General features: G+C 48.2%; 1 protein-coding gene across 5 annotated transcripts in view; it reads right to left on the bottom strand.

Moving 5' to 3' along the window:
* Nucleotides 1-5,463: 5,463 nt before the first annotated feature.
* The window catches only part of LOC144153581 (uncharacterized), a 68,385-nt gene continuing 50,224 nt past the window's right edge, over nucleotides 5,464-23,624 (bottom strand). For 4 of the 5 annotated variants that reach the window (XM_077685218.1, XM_077685217.1, XM_077685219.1 and 1 more), the window contains exons 9-11: nucleotides 19,992-20,234; nucleotides 18,445-18,719; nucleotides 5,464-12,812 (exon numbers count right to left, since the gene is read on the bottom strand). In XM_077685218.1, the coding sequence (XP_077541344.1) occupies nucleotides 12,417-12,812; nucleotides 18,445-18,719; nucleotides 19,992-20,234 (914 nt within the window). In that variant the 3' untranslated portion in view covers nucleotides 5,464-12,416. The remainder of the gene's footprint in view (nucleotides 12,813-18,444; nucleotides 18,720-19,991; nucleotides 20,235-23,624) is intronic. The other variant, XM_077685220.1, reaches the window with a different exon arrangement.

Genomic DNA, 23,624 nt, shown 5'->3' with positions numbered 1-23,624 from the left:
CTGATTTCAAATATGCCGTTATTTTTTTTAGTTAGTAAATTAGTTACCACAGTAATTAGACTAGTCATTTTTGGGGAACAATAGACAAAACAGTGTTTGTCATGAAACAAATTTTTATTCAACGTTGCTGGCACCAGTGGCAAGGAACCATTTCGAATGCCCATTTCAAACACAAAATTTTATTGAGTTGTAAAATTAGTTCCAAGCGGTGCATCAAAAAACCGATTCTCTTATTGCACTGACCACGTTTCATAGTATTGGAAAATATAAAGATTACAGTTTTATGCCTAACACTGTTTGGCTATTGTTCCTCCAAAAATGACTAATTATCTTGGTAACTAATTGACTCAATAAAAAAATTACGCCCACCTTCCCTCACGGGAACCCTGGTGTGATATGACGCTGAAGGGGGTTCCATTGTGCGTTTCCGTTGGGTCGATTACTTGAATTGCGTGAGCAATCGTCCGGTAATGCGAGAGAGAGAGAGAGAGAGCAAGCGTAGCGCGGACGACCGTCGACTGAGAGACTGGCCGGAGCGCGGCACTCCGCTTATATGCGCAGCGCGCCCGAAGGAGAGGAGACCGCGGAGAGAGAGGGCGCTGCACATGCGCACAGCGCGCTTGCGCCGCGCGCAGTTGTTGGGAGAGAGTGTTCGCTATCGGAGAGAGCAGAGGAGAGACGCAGCTGTGCGGATGCGGACGACGACGACGCAGGAAGGACAGGGCCGCTGGCAAGAGATGCTCCTCTCAGCGTCGCATCTGAAAATAATGGCATGTTTGAAATCAGTGGGAAATAGAGCATCAAGGCTGACAAGTTTCACAAGGCTCTGCATACTTAGAGAAGTGTAGTTACAAACTAGCAGTTGCAAACTTGATGCGTCTGCGGCAATACTTCCTGCGTTGCTCTCGGCACTGAGAGCAATGCCAGCTGCTTGACCCTTTCCTGAACCAGCCAATGATTAGCTGACAGGATGGGTCATTCTCCTGGACGTGATAGTGGTAGACGAAATGGGTTCCACCAAGTATGCACTTTTGCTTGGAATGTGTCAGTTTTGAGCCTAGGGCTACAGATTCCATCCTGTGCTCACTTGCCAGGAGTAGGGGCTTCTCACCACCCCCTGTGCTACCCTGATGCGAAGCTTGGGTGCGCGAAGCCAACCGAAGGTTCGCAGCATAAGGACTTGAGCCAGCTGAGTGCTTTGTTGTCCACCTCCCCTACGAACGCAGCCTTGTTGACTTGCGTAGAACACATTTCGGAATCTTGAGACATTGTGCAGCAGCGCTTGTATGGCAAGTGTACTGAAGAACCCCAGAGTTTCCCTGCAAACTAGGTCTTGGAGAGTTCCCAGGAGGGGCCTAGACTTTAAGGAGCCATGAAGACAAAATACAAGTTTGGTTCATTGAAAGGCTGCTTTGTCCTGATAAAAATGATACCGATTTTATCGCAAACTACCAAAAAATAACGGAAATATTAAAGAAAACGTGTGGAGCTGTGGCGACTCGCTAGCCAGTTTGCGGCAACTTTTCTATGACGTCTCACAATCTTGTTTGGGCGATTGACGGCGGTCGAATTAATCGATCGCCAGGACACATGACTGGACGATTGTAGTCAGGCCGCTAGTTCCATTTTATCGAATCACTTGAATGCTAACGTGCTCCTAACCCAGTGAAAATTGTTTTTAGTGCTGGCCCATATGACGTCACTTGCGCCGATAACACGTCACTGTGGCGTGAAATTTGAAAGTCCTTAGGTATTTCTTGCATTTTCATCAGTTAAAAAACGTCTTTCGTGGACGGAATGAAGTTGAGTGAGGTACTAAAGTCTAACTCTTTAAAGTTAAACAAAGTTGTATTTTCTCTTCATGGACCCTTAAGCGTGCAGTGTTTCCTTTGAGGCTTGGGTCAGCGTTGCCACTGCGAGCGTTTCCTGCGCACGAGGCAAGGTTGAGGGTACGTAAATCAAGGCTGCCTGAGTGGAGACGGGACGCTCAGATCAGAGAGTGGGCAACTGGGGTGCTCTGGCTTCCTCGAGAGAAAGTTGTCCACTTTTCGCCCGAGCCTGCCTGCATCACAGTGATGCAAATAAAACTGGCCGGACTTTACTGATGAGGGCCAGTTGAGACCTGCACGGTGTGGATAACTTGCGTGTTGTAGTACTCAGGCCCGACAAAGTTCTGGGGATCCTCCACGCGACACGAGATTGGCTGCCCATTGACATGCGGTGAAACGTACATTTGCGCGTCAACATTGTGGGAGCGTTCACCGAGTCACCAGTGTTTCACAGACTGTGGGGCCTTTGTGAAGCAGTGTGGCCGCTGTATAGCAACCTCCAGGGAATCTGCTGGTGATTCCTTGGTGGCAACAATTGTAATCATTGATGAGCCATTGCCAGAACCTTCTTGGGCACCACCAGAACGTGCGTGGTCATTGCAACCATAACGAGACTGTTTTACACTGCTAGCAAGTTAGTACGGAGAATGAAAGCAGCCATTCTACCTCACGGCATCGCAACACCAAGGGTTTGGTCCACTCGCCAGAAGGTGCCAATTGCTCACAAAGGTGATACTACATTAACAAGCGCATTTTTATGGTTGGTCCCAGATGTACACTGTATATGCTGCACTTCTAAGAAAAAAGGGTATAAAAAGCCCAGCAAGTTTTGCCACTTAGCTCTTTGCGTGTAGCGCCCTCTGTACTGCATTATGAAACACTGAAATGGGGGGAAACCATCTCCCGTGCTGTCTGCAATCTGCCGCCAGCGTTGACACCGATAATGAAACCGTTCTTGGTTGCGCAGTTGCAGTTGCTCTCGCCGATCGGGCGTACATGGCGGCTCTGTGCCATGCTGCCCCTGTGACTCTCAGTGCTGCCACTGATGAACGGTGATTTGGAGCAATTTCTGTATCGGCAAATTATTAATTTTGGAGCAATTTGGAGCACCTAAGTGCCAGTTTTGGAGCACCTTGGAGCAACTAAACATCAACTGCCAGATGTGCCCAAAGCATCTCTCAACACCGAAAATTGACCGGTATCGTCCAGTAATTGATGTGGAGGTCGCCATGGAAGGTGCTTTTCACACATGCAATCACAAATGAACAGCGCAGCTGAGGAATAATGGTCTTCTTGTCCTCACTAGGGGAAGACTTTTTCAAGGAGTCACTGAAAACGCTTTATAGTTGGCAGGCTCGAACATGCATTAAAAACAGCTTTCACAGTCGGCTCTCCCAATAGCCCAAGAATAGCTAAATAGCCAATCAAAAAAACTTTCCCGCCAACCTCAAGAAAATGTAGCCCAGTCTGGCTTAATTATAGCCCAACCTGGCATCCCTGGGCCCTCTCCTCTCACTGTACATTGCATTGGAAATGTAAGGTGGTCTGCAAGAGTGTGAGAAGTGGCGATGATGATGTCATACACCCATAGCAGTGTGTTTCAAGACGCATCAAGACGCATCTTAACACTGAACTCCGCAAAGCCTCGCACCGAAGGAAGAGAGTCCCTGTTTATCTGAGTAACCTAGCTGGTTCAGTTTTCCTTGCCATTTTCACTCCTCGTAGCTTGAGTGGTATTATTAAGAATTAATTTGTCTGCCTAAATATATTTCAGGGCTGTTCATGTTACGACTGATGGGTTCACGACATCGCCGCGCAGCGCAGTTCGCCATGCATGGGACGTTGTTGAAGAGGTGAGCTCACGTATGCCACTCAACATTTCAGTGTCTTGTTGTTTTAATGCGTGAAACTGCTGTTTATTATAAACTTAACCTATTGTTCGCTTTTGCCACTCACTTTGTGAAGGTCCAGCCAGCCTGCGGCAAGCGGAGCACGGCATGGACAATGGCCTGTGAAAAATCGCTTAAACGACGAACTGTCTGCATGCCGTGTATACAAACAGAGCAGTAAAGGTATTCATCCATTCCAAGAGTTCTTCTATTTGTGATACAGGAAATCAACGCACTGCAGTGGCAACTCAGATGTAGTGGCTGCAACAAAAAGTGCAACAAGTTGGCGGCCAATCGGAAGTCCAATGGGGCCTCCAACGGGAAAACCTACTGGCATTCCAATGGGTTGTCCAAAAGGTCACCCAAATGGCCGGCCAATGGGAACGCCAATGGGTGCCGAATACATCATTGGCCGACCAATAGGCCGACCAATTGTTCGACCCATTGGAATTCCAGTAGGTCGGCCAATGGTTTTTTTCGGCTGGGTGTCTCTTGCAACGAGGTTCTGCTGTATTTATGCTGAACGCGTGCCCAGTTGCAGGCGTTACTTACGGTCGCTTCTGGTGGTGTGTAGCTGCAACGCTGTCGTGTGTCTTCCCTCCATGTGTCTTCACTGGTGCAGAGCTGAAGTGCTCGAGGGCCCTGGGCAGGCCCCTCCTAACTGTGGTTGAAGTCGCTGGGGCCCGCGTTGAGGGCATGACACTTTTGGCAGAGGACCTCCTCCCTAATCCTCGGCCTCATCACCAGCCTATCTACGCCCACTGCAGGGCGAAGGCCTTTCCCATATGTCTCCAATTATTCCGGTCCTGTGCTAACTGCGACCAATTTATCCCCGCAAACTTCTTGATCTCATCTGCCCATCCAACTTTCTGCCGCCCCCTGCCACGCTTGCCTTCTCTAGGGATCCACTCTGTTACCCTTAATGAGCAACGGTTATCTTGCCTTCGCATTACATGCCCTGCACACGTCCATTCCTTCTTCTTAATTTCAACTAACATGTCCTTAGCACGCGTCTGTTCCCTGACACACTCCGCTCTCTTCTTGTCCCTTAATTAATGTTACACCTATCACTTCCATTCCATTGCTCCTTCCACCTTCCAGAGTGGAACCACGTTCCAGCAGCGGTCGTTGATACTAACAATTTAGAAGAGTTCAAAAAGTGGCTGCACGCGCACTTTGAAGTACAGGCTGCCAAGTACAAGCAGGTAGTTGCCTGCTTAGCACTGCTGTCATTGTGAACATCTTTTTAGGTTTTTGTACAGTTGAAGTGCCCGATTGTTGCATTGCTTGTAATCAAAAGTTGTTCCTTTTTTTTTCTGTCCTTGTATGGTATTGAATAATGCCGCTATATTTTTTGCATTTAATTCATGTCTGCAACAAAACTTGCTAAACACTGTTCTCAGCTAAAAATGTATGCTGTACCACTCCCCTCTCCAATGCCCTTTTGGGCGATGAGGGTATAGGAAATAGATAAATACACAAATAAATAAATAAAAAGTTGAACCCTCTTAGTGAGCCTCCAAGTTTCTGCCCCATAGGTTAGTACCGGTGAGATGCAGCTGTCATACACTTTCTTCTTCAGGGACAGTGGTAGGCTGCCATTCATTATCTGAGAATGCCTGCCAAAGGGATTTCAGCCCATTCTTATCCTTCTAATCATCTCTGCCTCATGGTTGGGATCCGGGGTCACAACTTGGCCTCGCAAGTGGCCCAACCAGCTAAACGAGAAAGCGGAGAGTCCCGCATTGTGCAAGAAAAATAACATTTATTCATCCATCTGTTCGATGCTGCCAGCAGCCTGTTGATTGCCAAGGCAGGAGGGTTCATAACATTTGCGCGCAAAAACATCACGCACACGTGGAACAAAAACAACAAAAAAAGCATTAAATGAGTACTATTCTAAGCGCAAGTATACAATTCTCTCTCAAGATCGCATTCAGAACAAACAAAACAAGTGTAAGTTTGATCACATAGAATCATCAACACAATTACGACTTTGTGATTGGACCCTTGTGATTGGATATAAAAGAGAAAGAAAAAAAAAAAGACGAAACAGCAGGCACAACTACAATTGTGCCAGCTAGCACAGATTACAATAAAAACCTGTAAAAAATCATGGCAGTATCAAATGCCCTAAATAGTTGTTTACATAAATATGTTGTTTACATATTGTTTACATAAATACATTGTTTACAAAAACAGTTGTTTACACATAAAAATAGTTTGTTTACAACAGTACCTACACTGCACACACACCAGCAGAACATGCCCTCCTCCACACCACAGTCTCTCCAACCACCAAGCTCGCATATATCGGCGTCTACAAACAGAAACCTTCTACAACCACACTGTACTCTCCCACATATCTCCGTCCATTTTCCCCCACAACTGCCCACAATGTGACATCCCTCTCACAACCTACCACCTTGTGTATCCATGTCCCCACCACCCCCACCCCATTCACTCCCCCTCCCTTGAGCAGTGGGAGTCTGCGCTGACCAGCTCGGCGCCGGAGCATCAAATCGCCCTGGTGCAACGAGCCCTGGATTCGGCGCAGGCTCGCGGTAGGAGGCTGACCACGTCCCTTTCCAGCTCCCTTGGCTGCTCAATAAAAAATGTTTTTTACCACCTACCTACAACAGTACGGGCAAATTAGGAGAGAGAAAGCAAAGCTGTGGATGAAAAGATAAAAAGATTAACGTATAAAATAAGGAAGAGCGAGGTCAATAGCACTCAATATTAGACATGGCACACGGTTTCTAGAATGGCACTCTGTCATCCAAAGTCATAACAATCGGGACTAGAAGATGGGGGACAGTCAACTGATACCTGGGGCCGTTTGCCCGTACGCATAAGTTCATGATTAAGTTCCCGCTAACGAATAATACGCCAACAAGTCAAATTCGGCTGCGGCAAATAAGCCGGTTGCCAGAAAACCTGAGAGAAACGCTACCTTAACCTAGCGTTTCCATCAGTTTTGGGCAAACGACTTATTACCTATAAAGTGCTAAAGTCGTAGTTGAGAACTTATTCCAACACTTATTGCGTTCGGGCAAACAGGCCCTGGAGTGGCAGCAGGCACACGAGGGTGCACACAACTTGTTATAGAGCACCCGACAAGAGAAACGGCACTTTCAGTTCAGGAATTTGAAGCAACTGCAGAACAGATAAGTCAAGAATGAAGCGCTGACCACGTGATACGAATGCGGGCTCCAAACCTCTCCTCCCGTGTGTACGAAATTTCGGCGCCGTTAAAGATCCCCAGGTGGTCAAAATTAATCTGGAGCCCTCCCCTACATCACACCTCATCGCCTACATAACGTCAACATGTTAAACCCTACATTCAATCAATCAAACCAAACCTACCCTCCTTTGGCGGTTTTGCTGCTTTTAGCTAGAAAAACTGAGCCTATTGTGATCCGCTCTAATGTTCTCAGATGAATTTTTTTTCCCCGTGAGGCTGGTGTTCACGGATTGGACCCGCTGATGGAAATGACACATGAACCTTAGCCCTTCTGTTTGAATGCCCTCTACGCATGCAGTGTCTTTTTTGCGTGTGAGTCTGGGGTGATGCCACGTGCATATTCCAGCAAATGACTCAGCAAAACATCCCTTAGGGCGAGTTCATAAATAGTAAACTCAGACTGGAATACTTGCGCTGCTTAGAGCAGTACAAAACGCAGACGGAGACAAGGAAACAACACAGGCGCAAGCTGTCAACGGTTTGTTCTTTGGAGTGCCCAGCAAAGCAGGCATTCGAGCCTAAGTGCAGTGAGCAACACACCGCATTAACCAGAATAAGAGGTCACGAGTCCCTATTCTTGATGGATGATGTATAGATGATGTATGGTCCTGTTTATATGGTACCAGATGCGTGTGCGTGCTGTGCATTTTGCCTTCCTTGTGCGCTGTTCAAAGCATTGTTTCAAGAACCACAGTTTCTAGGTGATACCTCCTTAGTCTTTGACTACGGGACCTACTAAAGTTATGTACTCTGTAAAAATGTCTATTGCAATATTAAACTGAAACCTAAAAAATGCTATGTATACGATGCTGGTTACAAGGCATTCCAAAATAAATTAGATGGTACAGTTGGGCCTAGATATTTGCATCAGGGGACAAGTTTGTTCATTTATTTTTAAACCTGGTGCAGCGATTGTTTTTCGCGATGGTCATCTAGGTGGAATGCTCAAAGCAAAATAAGGACTCAATGTAAGGACTCAATCTGTGCGAACGATTTGTCAGGTGTAACACGTTGTGTCCTCTTTGGGGCCTTGTCTTTGATCTGTTTGCAATGCAGTAAACTTTCGTTATGGACCCGTATTGATCATCAATGTCTTGGCTTCTAACTGCCAGAAACCCCCCTTCCCTTCTTTCAGGATGTGTTCCTCACAGAGTCAACACATGACGCCTATTCTGGCTTGTTCCTCTTAATCACTGCTATTCACTTTTGTGGTAAGAGCACTTCTCATCCGATGAAACAGGAAAAGGGAACATAATGAGTGGCTGTAAAAGCTGTGGCACGCAGTGCTGTAGGAAAAGCAGGAAAATGGAGAAGCGTCGATTGCCTCCTCCTGCGCTCCTAGCAACGCTTTCGAAGCGTCTGTGTGATTGTTTTTGTATGGGCCCTACCATATTTACACGATTGCTAGTCGACTCGAATGTGCCGTATTTACACGATTCTAGGTCGACCCTTTTTTTCAAATTTGACAATCCAATGTTGGGGGGTCGACTTAGAATCGAAATCAAACCGTCTACCTCTAGTAACGGCAACGGAAGCGGGGTGCTATGAAGTGGGGACAGCTTTGCATCCTCGTTCCTATGGTTATGGTCTAAAGTGTGAACCGCACGTGGCGTTTTCTGCTCGCAAAAATGTGCCGCGCTGTCGCTGCCGCGAATACCACCCGCATGCTGCGTGCTACGCGATCGGCGGCGGCAACACGGCGGGGTCACCAGCCGCGAAGAGGTGCGCGTAGCTCCAGCGAGCGCGCTTCTAACCGCTCTTTAAGATATCACTGAATTCACAAACGAAGACATTTGTGCAGCAAAGGAGCTGATAATGTGGTCAAAAACGACACTATAAAGCATCATCCGCGCCGCTAGGGAACGCGCCAATCATATATCCGCCACTGCGGTAAGCCTAAACATCTCCGGCGGCGCCAGCCGGTTGCCCCGAGCGCTTTCGCCACGAAGAGCGCGCCTTCCCATTAGGGCAAGTCGTCAGGCTCTTCCCACTGCCGCGCTCGTCACGCGTCATACCGAGGTAGAACTTAAAACGCTTAAAAGTAGTAGAAGCAAAAGTCGCCCGCGCAGCGCCGATGCGCACGAATCGCGTGCAAAAACGCTCAAGAAGCGTTTTATTCGTTTCTAATACGCAAAATGAGTATTAGCGAATCCCTTGATTCAATGTGCAGCGCTAATGTAGCCCAAATCATATCACATTGTTCAGTACACTTCCGAACGCGATGGTTGCTTTCGCGCGCGGCCACTTCCGTCAGCCGCCATGTTGTTTGTTTTGGTATCGCGCGGCAGTGGCCGCTGCCGATTGCTTTGATGGTTGACATCTCGCAGCGAATGTGTTCTTCCCGCTCAACCCACGGCGCATGGTTATTCCCTGTGCTTAGAGAAAAGCTGCTCTTTTTTAACATCTACCGCTCATACCGCGAGCGCACGGCTCTTGTGGGAGCATCGATCATTGTAGAGCGTAGAGCCGCCGTGTGAATTGACGGAAGCGCTTCTCTTTGTGATACAATTTTCTAGGCAGCGCTCGCTTTTTTTTTTTTTTTTTTGAGAGAGATGCAATTTTTTGGGGTCGACCTACATTCGAGTCGACCTACAATCGTGTAAATACGGTAGGTTGACCTTCCAGAAAATGCATCTATCTCAACAACAAAAAAAAGAAAGAAAGAAAGAAGGAAAAAATGCAAGCGCTGCCTAGAAAATCGTACCACAAAGAGAAGCTCTTCCATTGACTACCAATACCCTCCATAGGGCGGCTCTTCCATCAATGATCGATGCTCCCCCAAGAGCCGTGCGCTCGTGGTGCGGGTAGTAGATGTTAAAAAAGAAAAGCTTTTGTATAAGCAAATTTATTCCCAATTATGAGAACACATTCGCTACGAGATGACAACCATCGAAGCAACCGGCAGCGGCCACTACCGCGCGATACCAAAACAAACAACATGGCAGCTGACAGAAGCGGCCGCATGCTGTTTCCTTTTATTCGCAAGTATGTTACTCGCATTCAAGAAGCGTTTTTTTTGTTCGCCTCTAATAAACAAAATGAGTATTAGCAAATCCCTGGATTCAATGCACGGCACTAACGGAGCCACAATCGTATCACATTGTTCAGTAGACTTCTGAACGCGATGGTGAGAGGTTAGTCGCTGTAAGTACGGTGGACAAAGGGCACAGATCCGGAACGCCAACTTTCAAAGTCAGCATCACCTTTATCGGTGCCAGAATGTATGCAATGGTAAATGCTACGCTTTGACCGTAACCGGGCATTCCGTGTTCTAACCGACTTCTTCGAGAGGAGGACCGGCCCTAATTTTTCCTTTTTCCATACGTTCCCGATGAAAGTGCCCTGCCATCATTAGCATCTCCAGCCCAAGAGAGTGTTGGTCTGTCCTTGTCTGTGTCAGTGCTACCACACTTTCACTATGTTCAGGGACCCTTGGGAATGTGCACTCTAGTGCGAGCGTGGCTTGCCACTTCCCCTGCGGTAGAGTGAACTAGAGCAGAGTGGTCCAAACGCCTATACTTTTAAGACATCAAAACTGAAGCCAAAAACTGGTAAAATTCATTAGTGGCACTGCAATCGTAAGACTTCAAAATGTGGCGTAGTGGTAGAATACTCGCTTCACTCGCAAAAGGCCGAGGTTCGATTCCCACCAGTGCCACACTGTTATATCTTTTTTTTGGTTTTTCCTTTTTATGTCCCTGAAACCTTAGAGAACTACGCTTAAGGGTTGCTTTATTGACCTTCAGTCTTTATTTTCTGTTCGTTACGACATGCTATAGTCATACTCTGACAGTGAAATCAATATTCGTACTTCCTTAGAACAGGCAATCACAAGCGAATTTGTAGTTTGCGATCATAAGAAAAAACAGCACCGCAAATTTTCTTAGCAACAAATACGTCATGAATATTTACGCCTACCTGTACACATAAAATTTCATACAAATATTACTGTATGAAACCCTATGCTTATACATGCTTTTGTTTTATGCAACGTCACATTTGCTGAATCTTCAACTGATAAGTGCGTGTTCATGCAACGAGGTGCTAGTCTGAGCTCGGCAGCACTTTCCACCAAATACTAAAAATCGAGGGTCGATTAGGAGAAGAAGCGTATATCTGGCGAACTAGTGCGCCACCGGTGCATATTTTAGCCCAGAGGACTATATACTCGCTTCACACCTGGTTTTTAAGTTATACGCTGTCTTCAAGCCTAGGGTGCATTATCTTCCATGCAACGGCTGCGCGTCGCAGAAGTTCATGTAACAGATGACGTGAGAGTTTTTGCTGGCCGCCATCGCAAGAATACAAACAATTTCTCTTCACATTCACAGTAGTAATAATAAAGTGTGTTTACGTAAATAATTATATGGCCATGTTTATATTTTATCTAATTTTATAATTATTCATTTGTTTGTTAGTTTGTTTTTAAATTATCCACGCAAAGGCCAGGGTTCGTACAGGCTTCAAAAGCAAAAATTCAAGGGTTTTCAAGGACTTTCAAGGACCAGAAAACACATTTTCAAGGTCCCCATTTAATGTTTTATCTGGTATTATTTATAACTTTTCCAACACAATGCAAAAGTTTTTTATTGCACAATACACAAGCACATTAGTGCACATTTAGATAGGTGCTAACGGGTTCGTATATGCTCCCCCAGCTTTATTTTTTTATTTCATGGCTGGTATTTAGAGGTTTTTCTTTGTGTTTTGCTGAGGCTGTTTGATTTCTAAACTTAGTTAATGTTGCCTGCATGTCCTGCTTTGTCAGCAAGAGTACCAGCTGAAATTAAATCGAACAAGTGTTGCTTCAAGGCAGGATGAACTATGTACACGTCCACCATTTGCACGTAAAAGCAAACGTAGATGGAGCGTATGAGTATAGTGAACTAGAATATAGTATGAGGCACTGCAAACATGCAATGAGCAAGCGTCCACAGACTAGAGTGCAAGATAGAGAACAGAAGCTGGATTTCACTGGATTGTGTCGTGATATGGATTGGATTGACAAGTGCCTGCTCCCAATGTTGCCTTGTAATAACGAAAATCCACCAAACTTCTAATTTCACGCAATACACTGGAACTTGATTGTTACAATGTTTCTCCACATTTGTTAACACCTAAAATCCATGACAAACACTTTAAATTCTTGTGACAAAACAGGGCCATTGATTCTCTCAGGAAAAATCAAGGGTTTTCAAGGACCATTTAAAAATTCCAGGACTTTCCAGGCCTTGAAATTGACACTTCTGAATTCAAGGGTTTTCAAGGTTTTCAAGAACCTGTGCGAACCCTGAAAGGCTCAAGTTGCAACTGACCACCAAGTGGCGGCCTGATGATCGCAACACTTCGGGGGATTCCTATTTTGTTACGCCGTTCTTGCTTCATCTTTGGTAGCTCGTTTGGACCACTCCGTGTTCTAGTTCACTCTACCTGCGGTAGTGAGAGCGGGGGTCATCACACCTGCTCCTCCGAACCCAGCAGCACGTCCCGCAGGTGTGCCAGTCCCCCCTGCCCGTCCCCCTGGTGCGCGCTGCCAGCCAGGGCCAGGGCCCGGTCGAGGCGGGCCCGGGCCTCGGAGCGCAGGGCGGCCGCAATGCGCTGCTGCTGCTGGCCGCCCGGGCCCTTGGCCGGGTCGTGCAGCAGGGCCTCGAGCAGGTGGGGCAGGTGGTCAGGCAGCAGGAAGCGCTTCTCGGGAACCAGGTCCAGCCGGTCGGGCAGCGTCGTGTAGGGCAGCCGGGCCACCAGCAGGTGGCAGTAGTCGCCCAGGGCCTGCGCCTGCTGGCTCAGCAGCGCCGCATACGTCGTGTGGTACAGCTCGTCCACGCTGCTCTCGCTCGCCACGCCCACGTCCTGCACCGGGGGAGGGCAAGGGTGACACTGAAACTGCACCCCTCTCTCCAGCCCCTGCAGTGTGTGGCGGCCGCCTGCTGGGTCCTTCGCCAATAACACTTCACAGGACAATTTGGTCTTTTACACGTGCCAAAGTACGATCGAGGTTCGACACAAATGCCTGAACGTGCCTGCTGCTACGTATAACAAATGGGAGACAAACGCAAATTAACGTGGCTATGAACAACAACAGGAAGGATAATGGCACTAAATAGATGCGAGAGCCTCCACAACTAACCCTTAGCGCTAGCCTGCAAATTCCACTGGCCAATTCCCTTGGCAGCAGAAATGATGGTTGGGTCAACGCTTGTAGTACCTTGGTGGTTCAAAGACAGTAGGGCATGGGTCTCAGAAGGATTAGTGGGGGTAGTGGTACGGCGAGTAGTGGTACTGCTGCCTCACAACAAGATATTAGGACTCCTGTTTATTGTTCACCCTCCATCAACCATCTCGCAAGCGGGAATAAAAAAAGAGCTGACAAGCCGATACACCCAGCAAAGTGTTAAGCGACCTATGTATAGCAAAGGGTCATCATCGCTCCCAGTCCTCGATCCTCCGTTTATGAAACTATCCAAATCACCCTCGACTCACGCTCCAGTAACCAAATCAGTCAGCCAAGATTTCCGCATGCTCTTCTGTCCATCTCTAACCAACTCCAAAGAATGAAGGAACAGGACCTCATCTGACTCGTTCACCCAGTTCATTCATACCAGAAATCACCTGTGTCACCCCCTATCTTACACTCCCTAAAGAGGATCTGGATGCTCTCAGGCAATCGACCAAGCTCTTAACTTCCCCTGTTCACATCCACAGAGCATTAGACTTGGTGACACTGTCACCAAGCCGATAGAAGGACATCTCTCCAGCCAGAGTCCCTGACTCGCCCAACCCTCCACAGGGCTTGCCCCTCCCAAAGATCTTTGCATCACCATTCCTCAAACTGTAGCCGCTCAAGCCACCCCTGACGACCAACACCTTACAATAAGCATCCCGCAGTCCACCCAGGCCGACGTCTCGCTCGTAGCCAAGCTCACTAACGAGCATATGGCAAAGTCCCCAAGGTCTCACATACAGATGGAAGCCCTTACTCCTTCTTGCTTAATTAAGATAAGGTCACAACCTGTGCCTCCATCAACACCCTCTCCTCACTGTAGCTACACCTCTACCATACCTGCCGACTTGCAGACAAATATGATAGGGGTCTGTCGTCAGCCTGTCGTAGCTCCTCAAGTCTATCGCAGCTCCTTGACAGGTAAGCTGGCCCTGACAACCCCCCGACAACACAGCAGCCATCACCACCCCACTCGGAACAACAACCTTGTTTCAACTCCACCTCAATCCTTGCTGAAGAGCAACAACTATGCATGTCAGCAACTCTGCCCCCTTTTTTCCCCATGCTACCGAGGACACTTTGGACACTCCACCCCTGGTCCCACTCCAAGACATCACCCAGTATTACTGCACCCTTGGACAAACCCTCTGCCTCCTCATCATCCCAAACTACTCAAACAAAAAAAAATTAGTGCCCTTCCACTCTGTGAATAAGGATGACCTGTGAAGCAGCCAACGGTGTGCACGAAACAAAGCAACTTTGTAATTTGTGATTGAGCATACTTCCTAACTAATTAACTGAATAAAACTTGGAATGACCCGAGCTTTATTCTAGCGGACAATCATGGAGCTGTCTGTTTCCCTCCTGGGTCATTTGCGTAACACACCAGCCCAATGCGCCCGGACCACTGAGGACACCGGATAGGTCAGATTGAACCATCTGACGTCCACATTTAAATTTCCTGCCAGCACAACAGACATGTCATAAAAAGGACATGAAACCTATAGCTGCGCCTGCACGCCTCCACTCCTCCCTCTACTCCCAACCCGTACACGCATAAACCCGCAACTGGTTATGTACACGTGCTTGGGAGTGAAAGGCACCGTCGAAAATGTTGCTCTGAAAGATCTCTACGCTGAACAAGTAATATTGGATCATGGCGTTACAAGCGGGCAAGCTGCTCTTCATCCGGGAGGGATTCGCAGTTACTCGACGAGCTGGAACCTGCAGCGGAAACTGCTTTGTGTAGTTCTCATGCCCATTCATGGTTCTGTTCGGGTCTACTTTTCTTCAATTCCCGCTTTTCCTCCTACAAGTGAACGACATGCGTCCGGTCCATAAAGAGTTAAAACCTCGAAGGCCTTAAGCTTAATTCTAGCAAACAAACCTGTTGCTTTCTGTTTCCCTCTGCCATTGTAGGCATATTACTGTCTGTCTACAGACCAAACCAGACCCAAACCGCTCGATTACAGACGACAGTGGACAGGGCGCTTTGAGCCATGGGACTTCCTCTTTCAAATCTCCCACCAGCACAATGGGCATGTCACTGGTGGTGGCATGAATCCCAGCTGTGCGCGCACGCCGCCCTCCTTCATCTCCCAACCTGTGCACACATAAAGGATCAACCGGTGATGGGCGCGTAGTTAGGCGTGATATACATAGGTGAAGATGTCACTCGGAAAGCCTTTCAAGCTGAAGAAAAACTATGCGCTCCCGCAGGCATTTCAAACGGCCAAGTGGCTCTTCGACCAGGTGGGATTCGAGTTGCTCGGCGATGTGGAATTTGATGCAGCAACAGCAGCGGCTGCATACTCGGCAGCGGCGGCTTTCGATTGTTTATACACCCATGCGTGCTTCCGTTGATTCTCCGCAATCACCTGATTAACGGCGCTACCGTCATTGTCAGCTGATTGCACAACTTGTGAAAGAGGCATCGGTGGTGGTGAGAGGAATAAACACTGCGAAAGAGGGGTCGGCAGGGGCGAGGAGAAGCCCCGGAGCAGTGCTGAGTAAATCGGCTTCACCGGAATGAAAACTGGGGGGTTTAGGCATATACTGCATTGCAGTAAAAACTACAGTGCAATCCACTTACAACGATCCCGCATATAATGATAGTACACTGCTAACAATGATCAGTTCTACCGGGATTGTCAATTTTACCATAGAAGCCGTGTAAAAAAAAAAAAAAGAACACATATAACGATGCGATTTTCGTTTGTATACAGCTCATAACCATCAAATCCTGGCTCCCTCGGACGTGGATTGTGCCAAATTTGGCAAGAATTGTAAAATAAAGCTGAGATACCGAACAAGCGGTGGAAACACGATCGGGATCATTGCGCATGAACTCATTTAAAAAGCCTCGCAAGCAGGAATTCCTGCAATGCGCCTGTTAGACACTATCATCATCAACACAGCATACTGGGCCGATCTGATCTGAGCCAATCCAATCCGGCTTTTTTTGGTTCTTCCTGCTGCGTAGGTGGCGAAGTTGGCGAAGTCGGCGAGGTCAGTTAGTTATTCGCACTGGTGCCTACGCAGCGCAAGGCTATATCGCTCGAAATGCAGAAACAAATTTTGAAAGATGCTCGACAAGGGATGAAAGTGGTGAGCCTGGTCGAGAAGTACGAGCTCTCGCAGTCTACGATATCCACGATCTCCAAGAGTGGAGGCTCAGTGATGAAAAAGGCTGGCACCAGCGGCCACAACAACGAGAGGAAATGGGCTAGGGAGCCCTTCTGCAATGACTTTGAGGAAGCGCTTTACCAGTGGTTTTTATCAGCACCCTCGAAAAATCTGCCCATTAGTGGGCCACTGTTGGCTGCAAGGGCACGGAAATTTGCTTTTCTGCTCAGAAACGCTGACTTTTTGCTGGGAGGAGGGCGCATTCAGCGCTTCAAGGAGTGCCACGGCATTATTTTCAAAACCGTTACGGGTGAGGCTGCGTCACTTGGCACTGCGGCCAAGGAGAAGTGGCTGGACGAGACGCTACCCGATGTAATAACGTGCTTTGAGAAAAAGGAGATTTACAATGCTGAAGAAACTGCGCTTTTCTACCACCACTTTTAAAAGGAGACGCGTGTGTCGGTGGAAAGCATTCTAAGGTCCAAGTGACAGTGCTTCTTTCTGTGTGCGAACACGGATGGGAGAAACAGGGCGAAGTATTATGGGGTTGGGAATCCCAAGAAGCCAAGGTGCTTCAGGAACCAGCACATACCAGTGCGATATCGGCCCAACAAAAAGGCTTGGATGACAAGGAAGCGCTTTGAAGAGTGGCCTATTGAATTCGACGGGGAAATGGAGAGGCAGGGGAGAAAAGTCATCCTGCTTGTTGAAAACTGGAGTGCACACAATGTCAGCCCCAAGTTGTCTTCAGAGGAGCTAATCTTCCTACCTCCAAACACCACAGCAGGTCTTCAACCAATGGACACTGGGGTGGTTGAAGGCCTGCCTGAAGAATAATTGCAGATGTCAAGTTCACGAGTTTGATGAATAGCCAGAGGACAATAGCCTGAGCACAAAGCTTCTTCTGCTGTGCACTCTGGTCATTCTTCGCGCTTGCATGACTCAACAGCTGCGATGCTTCTTGACTGGGAGTCATGAGATCGGGAGAGCCCACCTTGCGCTCCAGGTATTCTTGGCTTGCACAGAAGCCCACATTTGCGGTCGTGCTTGTACACTTGGCGGTAAGCTTTAACCACTTCCGTACATTGCATTTCCATTGAGGGGGCTCATCGTCGTTGTTTTATAGCTGACTGAACCACCGTGCATTTAGTAAACTTAATAAATAGCAACTGTGCATGTCTGTCGTCCCCTGTGTTTCCGCAATGAACAAAACTGCAGTTTGCAACCGGTGGCACCGCATCTGAGGTGAAACTGAAAATCTCTGTTACAAGTGAGTTTGTTGATCAAAATTCAAGGATAGCTTGTCCTTTATATCCAACTATCTTCTACATCGGATGTCTGCTATAAAAGAGGTCAACGTAAGGAGAAGGATAGGGCGGCCAACCATGTGCGTGGATATTGTCGCTTACACCCAATTGTCTCTTACATACACACCTCTTACGATGAGGTTCAACTGCACTTATAAAGTTCATGCGTTATAGTCCGAGACGGGCGTCAACTACAATATCACTGCCACGCCACCATATGCAGAGATGTCAGCACTGCTTTGAATGCCTTGTTAGAACAGGGCATGCCTGGACAAGGACCCAGCAGTACTTCCTTAGACACAGCACGACAGCCCTAATGGGCCAATGGTCTGGCTAATTGTTCTCCAGGATGCGCGTAACGTGGACAATCTCACAGAACGTGCAGGCTGAGAAACTTGTAAGGAGTAAGTGGGAGAAGGTTGCATGGCTGGGGCTCCACTGTGTTTGGTCTGTTTGAACCAGCGAGCAAAAATACCATATATAGTAGGTGAAAAGGCCCATTGCGGCGAGTGCGGGATAATGCCACAGTGAAAACAAACACAAACTACAAAGCTTTCCGAGTTGCGACGGGGAAAAAGGGGGCAGCGATGCCCGATGGACAGCGGCCACGATTCACTCCGGGAATGCACAGTTGGCTGCCAATCATAGTGGCCGTGCAGGTTGTTTTTGTCCCGCAAGAGACACCGCTAGCTTCGTTAACCTAGGCCGAGTGCTTGTGCCGTTATCTGGCCGCCCTAGGAAGCGACGTTTCCCCTCCTGTCCTGTTCTTGCTCCGTGGTTCGAACTGCCGTTTCCGCGACCCCCAGCGGAGTCCTCGAGCGGGACTCACCTTGTGCAGGCGGTATGCCCGGTGCTTGAGCAGTGCGCCGTCCGACTCGAGCACGAGCATCTTGACCCTTCGTCCCCCCTGGGGGGCCTCGTTGAAGCGGGGGCAGGGAAGATGCGCCATGGCCAGCGCCCAGTCGTGGGTCACGTGGGTGGGGCCCGTGGCCGCCTCGTCGTACTCCACCCGCACGCCCAGCTCCGACTGCAGCAGCGCACACAGCTGCCCCACGGCCGCCACATGGGCCTCGCTGTCGCGCGAGTACACCACGCGCACCTCCACTGCGGGCAACGGGGAGGGAGAAGAAGGGGGCAGTGGTCGGGGGTGAGGACGCCCCCGAGGGGGACACATTTTCCACTCCAACCTCCCCACTTGCCCTCACTCTCACAGCTCTTAACATCACAGCTGTCAAGAGCTGTCGATGGTAGTGCAAACGCTGCGGCATCTGCACCCCCATTGACACTTCCAAAATGCACAGAAGAACTTACTCAGGTGAGAAAAAGTACCGAAGCGGAGACCTAGGGAAGAAAAAGCTATCCAAAGGGCAACTGGATTCTAAAAATGGCTCTGTGACAAGCATTGTCAGTCAGAACATTCGTCGGGTGCTGTGCTGTCTGCTCGACGGCTTGTGCATCCCAAAAAGAAAATGGCCAAGGGACTCAAATAGCAGACCAGCCTCGTTTCTTGAGAGCATAACCCAAAGGCAGTCGTGTGCGAATATTCAAAACTTTGAATACTTTGCCAGTACCACTTGCTACCCCATTCAATTCACAGTGCAGTGTTACCATTCAAAGTGTCCAAACTTTGAGAGTGTTTGGAATCAATGGACAGGGCAATAAAAGTCGGCTCCGCCACGTCACTTGCAAGCTTAGAAGCTTTGAAGCTTCACTGCACGGCATGCTGCTTTGGGTTGGTTTTCTTGCGTAACACCAAAGCTGCGCGAAAGAGCGCAACACCGGTAAGCCCTGTGAAAAATACAGTGTGGGTCACAGGACAAGAGCAATATAAGAGCAAACAAAATGATCGTAAGCACCCGCTGCCCAATTAGTTCATACTCATTTCACAGAATATATTTTGCATGTCTTTCAGGATGGATTTTGTCATTTTCAACACTGGGAAATTTCATGCATTCAGGTTCACTGAAACAACTGTCTTTGTGTTTTAGAACTTCGAAATACTTCAAAAATTATGTGTGCATTTGTATTCAACGCATCCCGTGCCTTTTCTCCCAATTATACACAATTGTAATTCTCTCTTTCTGTTCCAGCATTATGATTCCAGCATAAGCTCAAAAAGCGCCAGCAGAATTTCCATACGAATAAAACGAACAAAACACTTGCAACTACACACCCTTGTAACTGTGCATGTGGCCAATCCCACTGTACCGATGGCGGGCCTTAATGGCTCGCATGCCGTCTTCCTTCGCGCATTTTCACTGCCGGCATAGGTTAGCCACGCGCAATGCACCCCGCTTCGTGTCCTACGTGAGGGCAGTTGACCACCCCTGCCTGTGGCGAAGTCTGCCCCCCGTGCAAGCAAGGCAGCCCACAGACCTGGTTGCTGTCGGGGTGGAACGGTGCCCGGGGGGACCGGCAGGGTGGCCTTCTTGGAGCTCGCAGCCAGCCGGGCCCGGCGCCGAGCCAACCAGACGGCCCCGACCATCAGCAGGGCCAAGGTTACCAGCAGGGGCACCAGCAGCAGCCACAGGAGTTGGCCCTCGGGGGCTCCCCCTCCGGAGGGGCGGCCAGACTGCTGCAGGACTTCAGGCACTGCACCAACGGGCATTCGTGCTGAAACTGAGGACAAACAGACCAGGATACGCAGCATGACCAACTTCCAAGGTTCCCGCCTTTCAACAGGAAGCTGCTTGGCAAATGCCGAGCGTGGGCACGCGAGAGCAGGCCTTGCGGCGACTGCCCGGCAGTTAAAAAACCCAAGAAAATGGATGACTGCCCAGCATCCCTGGCACATGCTTGTCAAGCCCAGCATACCCACTTAGGGAGATGGCCAAGATTGCCACACCCCCTCCCCCCCAAAAACGAGGAAAAACTCCAGCGTTCGATGTAATCGTGGCAACGCTTGCTCGGAACGAGAACGACACGTCATAGCGTCCGCCCCTCCAAGGTAACATCTCATAATTATCACTTCCAAAACAATGAAGAGCGCTCAGACTTATGGCAACAATGCAAAGGGCATTGCGGCAGCAAAGGAGAAGCAAATCGGTTGCGATTGTGGACTTAAACCATCATAATGGTTGGGAATGAAGGTTGCATACTGCTTTGCTACCTTCCAAGTCTTGCGCGTTGGTGTGAGCTTCCTTCATTTTTTTTTTTCTTTTACCTTGCACGGATCAACAGCATGACAAGGTCTCTCAACATCACAGCTTGGGTAATGCTGTCTGCCCACAATTCCCATAACCTTGAAGGAAAACCCTACACACGTGCACAAATGAAAAGGCGGAGGCATTCGGTATACAGCCGGATCCCGCTACAACGAAATTGACGGGACGTGCAAAAAATTTAGTTGAAAATTTGTTGAGGTGAAATCTTCCCCAACACAGCACGAAGGGCAAGAAAAATAGCCCCGGATATTTCCACATCATTGGCAGCATAATACAATGTTTAGAAAAAGGAGTGAAGCGCAGTAACGTCGTGTTTATTCAGATAACAAACATAGCAATGGTTATCTGTTTCTTTACCAGCACGCAAAGAGGGGAGAGGTGAAGAAATGCAGGCGCAAAGCGCATTGCTGTACAACAAGGCACTTCCACCGAGCTGATGACTTGCAGATAGCTGCTAGGCGGTTGCTCTCGCTTGTGGCAGGAACAGCGCCATTATCTTATCCTCTGACTAGGCATGGCAGCAACTGACCTATGCAGGCAAGCCGCGCGTGCTTGCATTTAAAGCGACCACCCACTCGCGACTAAGATAGGATGACACGGGTTCAAGACTAAACATGAAAACATTATTTTTGCTAGTGACTTTGAAGAATTGTAGAAGGAAAACTGCAAGGACAGCTGCTCACAACACATACATGGCGGCGCTGCGCCAGCAGCAGAGCACATTCGTGCGATTTCAACTGGATACAGATTGGCTATAGCTCCAGCTTGGCGAACCTGGCTTGCACCTCATGTAAAGGCAGGCCCGCCACATCATTATCACTATCAAACAATGGCGTCCACCTATGAGTTTGTTTTTGTTTTGGGTGGCAGTGTGGGTATGGTGGCCACCGCAGTGTGGGCGCAACGCGCATGTTTTCGGTGAAACTAAGCGCCGTGAATGTATAAAAAGTTACAGATAGCTGGCGCTATGCTTATTTTATTGTAAAATAATTGTTCAAACCCAGCCCAAATCATCAAAAATTTCGTTTGAGCGAAAGCAAGCCAGACAAATGGTTCGTTGTGGCGAAGACTTTGTTGCATTGACTTCTATGGCGAGCTCACGGGGAATTGGAAATATTTCGCTGAAGCGGAAATTTCGTCGAAGCGGACTCCGTTCTAGCAGGATTAGACTGCATATAAATCCACGGAGAGTCGCCGCATCCTCAATATTCAACCCATCCAGTGATACGCAAATTTCCGCCCAATAGAGACGAGGGTAACCCGACTGGAGCAGAAGGACAGCCACAAGACTGCAATGTCACAACCAGCGAGCGGAACCCCACCGTACTTTTTCCAGGCCACGAATTCATAACAGTATCATTGAAAGCGCTCACCAACTGCTTTTCTATGCAAGCATTCAGGACAGTTTGGTGCGGCTGTGAGAACGATAAGGAATTACTGGACATTGTCAAGTGATAAGAAAAGGGAGGGGTTAAACTGCAAGAGGTTTGCAGCAAAGCCCGTGAGCGATCCCCTCAACCAAGAAACCGAGCAATTAAATGTGAGCCATTCAGCATCATTGGAGTTGACTTTACAGGACTTTCCAGTTGAATTTACAGGAGATAGCGCGAGGGAACACTACATTGTCATCTTTGCCCGCACTGTCAAGTGAGCATTACACCCCAAGCTTGTTGGCAGTAATAATGCACCAACTTCCTGGACGCATTTCATCGTTTTATACTGTTAAACCTGGATATAACAGGGTTGAGAAAATTTCTAAATTTTTCGTTACGTGCAGGTTTTCGTTACATGCAGGTTTTGAGTTAAGGCTCGCGTAAATGAAGGAGAAGCGAAACCAAAACGCTAGACACCAGTGATTGTGAACTCACCGCTCAAGGATTTATTTCACGGTAAGAAAAGTGCGTGATTTGCGCCTACTGCTTTCCCACGAGTTTAGTCACTACACGGCACTGCACAGAAGCAAGGTCGTGACTTAAGTATCACTTTTGACACTTTTTGGTGCCCCAACCTGTTTCCAGGAAAAAACTTTTGCTGAAAGGGCGCCTTCTGGCGAACTTGATGCTCTTTTTTGCGCTCAAAATTGTTGAGACGGTGCTAGCTCGGATACTGTACGGGGCGGCGACGGGACTTAGAATTGCGAGCTTGTCTTGAAAAGACACAACTTTCCGTTTTGTGGCAACAAAACTCATCACCCATGAACCGTCACCACAGATATAAGTTGAGACACGCGACTACACGCCGAGACGCGGGCCTAGCACTCAACCAACACCGCACTCACACTGGACACTCATGGTAGTTTGCGGTGCGGAGGAAGTTCGCTAAATTACTGCATTTCTCCAGCCATTTTTTTCAGAAAAAGTGCAGAACACAAAGGTTTGTCAGCATAGCAAGTTCGTTACATCAAGGTTAACCGTCGCAACGCCTTCGTTACACAGAATTAAAAAACTTCATTAAACCCCGGAATTCGTTACATAGACGTTCGTTACTTCCAGTTTACCTGTAGTACAAAGAGCAATTTGCAAGACAGTACATACGAACAGTAGCCTCACTTTTAAAAGAGCTTCGAAAGACAAGAAAACCATTTGGAGCACTATAAAAGACACGAAAGTGCTAGAACATAATACAGAAAAATTGAAGTTCCCAGGATATTTTTGAGAAAATCAAAGTAACTACAAATTCAACTACAAACGAGCCACCTGGTGGGAAACATTTCCAAGAACTGAGGAATCACTGAGAAAGTTTCTGCAAGCCAACTGTTTTTGCTATGATAAATGTTAAACCCTACTTACAGAACTCAAGCCATTGACAACTGTCGACAATTCACTACCCTCGCAGCAATGTTACG

Source organism: Haemaphysalis longicornis, unplaced genomic scaffold, assembly GCF_048455015.1.
Source record: "Haemaphysalis longicornis isolate Haplotype H1 unplaced genomic scaffold, Haemaphysalis longicornis Haplotype H1 scaffold_9, whole genome shotgun sequence".
NCBI lineage: Eukaryota > Metazoa > Arthropoda > Arachnida > Ixodida > Ixodidae > Haemaphysalis > Haemaphysalis longicornis.
The sequence above is the reverse complement of the archived record's forward strand: the minus strand, read 5'-3'. Positions and strand labels throughout refer to the sequence as shown.